This window comes from Momordica charantia, assembly GCF_013281855.1.
Source record: "Momordica charantia cultivar OHB3-1 chromosome 7 unlocalized genomic scaffold, Mcharantia_2.0 BLBB01000007.1, whole genome shotgun sequence".
Lineage (NCBI taxonomy): Eukaryota > Viridiplantae > Streptophyta > Magnoliopsida > Cucurbitales > Cucurbitaceae > Momordica > Momordica charantia.
The window spans coordinates 8,934,194-8,939,487 of NW_028275165.1; the positions used below are offsets into that span (position 1 = coordinate 8,934,194).

A 5,294-nucleotide genomic window follows, 5' to 3' on the forward strand; every position below is an offset into this window, starting at 1 on the left:
ATATCTTTTAGCTATTTTTACAAAATTATAAATAAATGGACATTTTATTAAGTCACTGTCATAATTTAGCCACCTAGTTAAAATTCCCTTTTCTATATCCAATGTCACTCCAACTAAAACTTTTATTGATTGTGCTTGTAGTTAAAAGAAGAAGAAGGAAAAAGAAAAGAAAAAAAAAAACTAATTTGAGTAAGAGAAATCTACGACCGCAAGGATAAGGTTGGGCCTAAAATAGCAACATAAACCCAACCCAACCCAACCGTCTTTTTAACTCACAATGACATCATCATCTTAAAACCAAACTATACGGATAAAGGACAAAATTCAATTTTCCTCTTCCAACTCCAGTTTGCAAACACGCCATGCTACGGTTGTTGTGGCTGGCACTCCTCGTTGTTCCGTGGACGAAACAATTATGCGGCCAAAGAAACAAATGAAGAGAACCAACGGCCAAATCTCAGAACCTAAACAATTATGAGTCTCGTAGTTCCCCAATTCCCCCTATGGCGCTCCGGCCATGCAATTTCAAGCTTCAATGGCGTCCATCGCCCTCCCTTGCTTCCATCGCACCCGCCCCGTGCAGCTCTTGTCGAGGCAAAACCTAGGGCTGCGCCTCCGGTTAACTCCGCTACCTCTCTGCGGACCCAATTTGTTCTTCCAGCGGATCGAACCGATGATTTGCAGGCCGAGGCGAGGGCCATGGCCCGTGCTGCCGACGCCCCAATCTACAGCCCTGAACTTCTTGCCAATACGTACGGTTCTCGCCCGATCGAGGTTTTGTTCTAACTTCTATGCGGATTCTGTGGATTGGTTGACCTAATTTTGAGCTTAGGTCCTCGACGATGATTTACAGGTTCTGCGGAGGGCTCTGCGGATTTTGGTTGCGCTTGGTTCGTTTGGCATCAAATTGTGGTTGGACAAGAACAGTGGGGCGTTTGATGAGAATAAAAGCCGGCGAGCTTCTGAATTGCGAGGGATTTTTACTCGATTGGGCCCTACTTTCGTGAAATTAGGGCAGGGATTGTCCACCAGGCCAGACATCTGCCCCCCCGAGTACCTTGAGGAGCTTTCTCAACTTCAAGTGTGTTGTCCTTATCCCCATTTCCTCTCCCCTTGCTTCCATTTGAGTGTATAATACGACTTGTTCAATTTCTGAGTACAGAGATGGAAAGAAATAGCATATTAAAGAATTAACATGGTATAGTCAAATTTAGTTAGTTCTAACTTTCTAACTTACGATTCTTATTGTCAAGAATAATAGATGTCCTCGCCATGACCCTTGATAATTTTATTTTATTTCATTATTATTTTCAATAAGTGGGAGTTGGAGTTTTGCTCCCCTGGGCACCCGTGCTCTCCCAAGGCCCGAAGGTTAAAGTATGACTAAGAGACCCCGAACCTTGTCAACTGAACTGCCCTTGGGGCAACCCTTTGATCATTTTATTATGGAAACTCTATTTAGGAAAAGTTGTGAATTGTCATTCTAGGAACTTAGCCTAAGATGTTATTTTAAAATTTGATTTTCTGGGTTGCCTTGTGTTAGTTCTATAACTAGTCTATTAGCATCACCTCTTCCAAGTTTGCTTTTGACATCCCTGAAAATCTGTCTCCCAACTTCAAGTGATTGTTTTCTAAAAGCTCCCAAAGTGGTTCAATCCCATTCCCAAAGTGGTTCAATCCCATTCTTGATAAGGCCTTAAACTCACTGTATTTTTGTAGGTAAAATTTAACTATATATGGAGCTTAGATGGTTATATCGCCTTTGGCGTTAACTGCTTCTGTATCTGAACAGGATGACCTACCAACCTTCCCAGATGCAGAAGCATTTCTGTGCATTGAGAAGGAGCTGGCACTGTCGCTTGATTCCATTTTCTCATCATTATCCCCATCACCCATTGCAGCTGCAAGCTTGGGTCAAGTTTACAAAGGCAAACTCAAGCGATCTGGTCAAGTGGTTGCTGTAAAGGTGCAGCGCCCTAACATCGAAGAAGCTATTGGACTTGATTTCTACCTGATAAGGAGCTTAGGATTTCTCATAAATAAATATGTTGACTTCATCTCGAGTGATGTCGTTGCCCTTATAGATGAATTTGCACGCAGAGTTTATCAAGAGCTTAACTATGTACAGGTTAGGTTTCCTTATTATTCCCTCTTTCTATTCCCAAAGTTTCATCACAAATATGTAGATATCTTTTGGGGCTCTAAATTTTAATTTTATGGACCCATGCAGGAAGGACAGAATGCTAGGAAGTTTAAAAAATTATATGCTGACAAGGAAGATGTCCTTGTCCCAGACATATTCTGGGATTATACAAGTGGTAAAGTCTTGACAATGGAGTGGGTTGATGGTGTGAAATTAAACGAGCAGGAAGCTATTGAGAGTCAAGGGCTGAAGGTTTTGGATCTGGTAAATACTGGCATACAGTGCAGCCTCAGACAGTTACTTGAGTATGGATATTTTCATGCAGATCCTCATCCCGGTAATCTGCTAGCGACATCAGAGGGAAAGCTTGCCTTCCTAGATTTTGGAATGATGAGTGAGACTCCTGAAGAAGCAAGATGTGCAATAATTGGACATGTTGTTCACATGGTGAATCGGGATTATGAAGCTATGGCTCGTGATTATTATGCATTAGACTTCTTGTCACCTGATACTGATGTTTCTCCAATTGTGCCCGTACTTAGGAATTTCTTTGACGACACACTTAATGCAACTGTGAGTGAACTAAACTTCAAAACAATAGTAGATGGTTTGGGTGCAGTATTTTATCAATATCCATTCAATGGTGAGTTGGTCCACCTCCCTTCAAATTTTAATGTTCTAAAACCTTGTAGCTTAATTAGGAAACGTTCTTTGGGTTTTTTAGATTAATTAAAGCGCGACTAGGTCAACGTTTCTTTTTAACAATTATTAGATGTATATTACTTAGTAAAGCAGAAAATAGAAATTGCTACTAGGCCAACGTTTCTTTTTAACAATTATTAGATGTATATTACTTAGTAAAGCAGAAAATAGACTTGTTCATGTAGAAAATTCTTTTTTCTTTTTCGCTCTTAGAAGAATAGACTCAATCGTCGATAGTTTATTGTTTTCAATGGGAAGCTGTAGGTGGTATATATTTTTCCACATTATTTCTAAATTTATATATATTTTTTTCAGTCCCGGCATACTATGCATTAATTTTGAGATCGCTTACCGTACTGGAAGGCTTAGCACTGTATGCAGATCCAAATTTCAAAGTTCTGGCTGCTTCATATCCATATTTTGCTAAAAGGCTTCTGACAGATCCAAATCCTTATCTGAGAGACGCTCTTATCGAGTTGCTTTTTAAGGATGGGAAGTTTAGGCATGTGCCAGTTAACAATTTATACCTCATTTTCTTTCACAATCTATACAACACCCGATGTTTTTTCCCAATAGAACAGCAATAATGTATTTATCCTATTGAATGCTCACCTGAAACACGTTTTTGTCTTGTCGTCTGCCCATTACAGGTGGAGTAGACTTGAAAACCTGTTGCTTCAGGGAAGAAAAGATAGAGACTTCTCTGTAAAAGATGCCCTACAGCCTGTGCTGAAGCTTTTGTTGGGTCCTGATGGCGAGGGTCTCCGAGTTTTAGCTATTAAGGAAGCTATTCGTGTGACCGAAGCTTTTGTTTTAGGGACGGTCAATGATACATATAATTCTATCCCTGATTTTATGAGACTTCTAATATTTAGAGACGATAGTTCTCGAACTCTTGGGATAAGCAATGCAGAACAAGAAAGCATGGTAGAGCTACGGGATCAGGTACTGAGGATATGGACACTTCTCCAATCTTCTGAAAATTTTGATCCTACTCTTTTGCAACCCGTATTGCAGGTACGAATTGGCATACTTTCTTAAAGAAATGAGTTTGATGTATTTCGGTCCATTTTATTTTTAAAATATATATCGTGAAGAAAATTTAGAGTCAAATTTATATGCCTAAAGAAATGAGTTTGATGTATTTGATCTCAAATTTTATTATTTTATCCTATATTACTATATATGCCTATTTATCATGCTTAACAAGTGTTTGGATATGCTTAACAAGTGTCAGAAATATGTACCACTAGTTTATGACACTCTTATATTGGACTAACAAGTGATTGAAACATGTCTAATAAGTGTCGTAGTGTCCATATGTTGGACACAAATACGTTATCTAATTTGAAGGGTCTGCGCCTCTTAGCTCGTTTTATATCTTGCACAAACAGGTGCTTCAACAGCCTGAGGCTCGCAGTCTTGGCGGCCGCATTTTCACCGGGATTACTCAGCGTCTTGCAGCACGGATGCTGCAGCAAGTACTTCGGGCTTCAACAACAGTCTCTGCTTCCTCAGTGTAACCATTGTTGATGCAATTTTAAATTTTTCATAAGTTGGTTCATGTACCTTTGTTAGTTTCTCTAGTATTCGATAATATCAATTCTAATATATTCACCATTTTTGTTGCATTGATAGTGATAATAAATGGAAATTACCATTCACTTTATATGTTATTAAATAGTTCCAATTAGGTGAATTTGGGGGAAGTTTTGGTGAAAAATTTTGTGTAAAGGTATACTAAAATGGTGTATTTGCTTGAAGATTCTTAGTTTATGGAGCAAGTTTGTATAGTGAGTTTGCTCGATACTCATAATCATAAGATAATTGGAAATGGGAAACATAAACTACGACTTTAGTACGTTACAAGTGACAACTATCGGTGTACGTTTACAATGATAACAATCGGTGGGAAAATTTCTGATACTACGGGAGTATGGGTACTTTTTTCATTTACAGTTTACCATGTTAGCATTGTATTAAAAATAAAGTGAGTTCATAAATATTAAGAAATGTTAGCATTGTATTAAAAATAAAGTGAGTTTATAAACAGAATCATTATATTAACAAAGAGAGTATGGTATTGTGGTATAACATAATTCATAATTTTTTTCACAACTAGACAATTACTACATGCTCGTCTAACAAGACAAAAAAGTTGTTTCCCTAAAAGTGGGAGCGTAATGCTTTGAGAAATTTCAAGGAAAAAAAAATAGTGGATTTAGCAAAGAAGTCGCAAATAGAAAACACGAGATAGACAAACATATATACTCAAGCTAAATCATAAGAGTATAAAATTTCATCTATATAAGCTAATAAATGATATATTAAAATACTCCTTTTAAGGAGGGTTCATTTTAGTTCAGACTGTTAAGCTACTGTTAAATAGAGTAAAAGATTGCATTTTTGTCAGCGTGAGTACACATTAAGTATAATTTTATTCGTCAAA

General features: G+C 37.8%; 1 protein-coding gene across 1 annotated transcript; it reads left to right on the forward strand.

Moving 5' to 3' along the window:
* Nucleotides 1-328: 328 nt before the first annotated feature.
* On the forward strand, nucleotides 329-4,514 carry LOC111023998 (Protein kinase superfamily protein). Its single transcript, XM_088126610.1, has 7 exons — nucleotides 329-774; nucleotides 854-1,081; nucleotides 1,793-2,128; nucleotides 2,231-2,786; nucleotides 3,161-3,347; nucleotides 3,496-3,862; nucleotides 4,240-4,514. Exons 1-7 carry the CDS (start codon nucleotides 475-477, stop codon nucleotides 4,366-4,368), a joined length of 2,103 nt encoding a protein of 700 aa, XP_087982736.1. The 5' UTR covers nucleotides 329-474; the 3' UTR covers nucleotides 4,369-4,514.
* The last annotated feature ends 780 nt before the right edge of the window (nucleotides 4,515-5,294 follow it).

Excerpts from the sequence above, each read along its gene's own strand:
- LOC111023998 (XM_088126610.1), top strand. The coding sequence starts at position 475 with ATGAGTCTCGTAGTTCCCCAATTCCCCCTATGGCGCTCCGGCCATGCA. Across the intron at positions 775-853 it reads ACGGTTCTCGCCCGATCGAG|GTTCTGCGGAGGGCTCTGCG; the intron begins GTTTTGTTCTAA and ends GATGATTTACAG. Across the intron at positions 2,129-2,230 it reads AAGAGCTTAACTATGTACAG|GAAGGACAGAATGCTAGGAA; the intron begins GTTAGGTTTCCT and ends GGACCCATGCAG.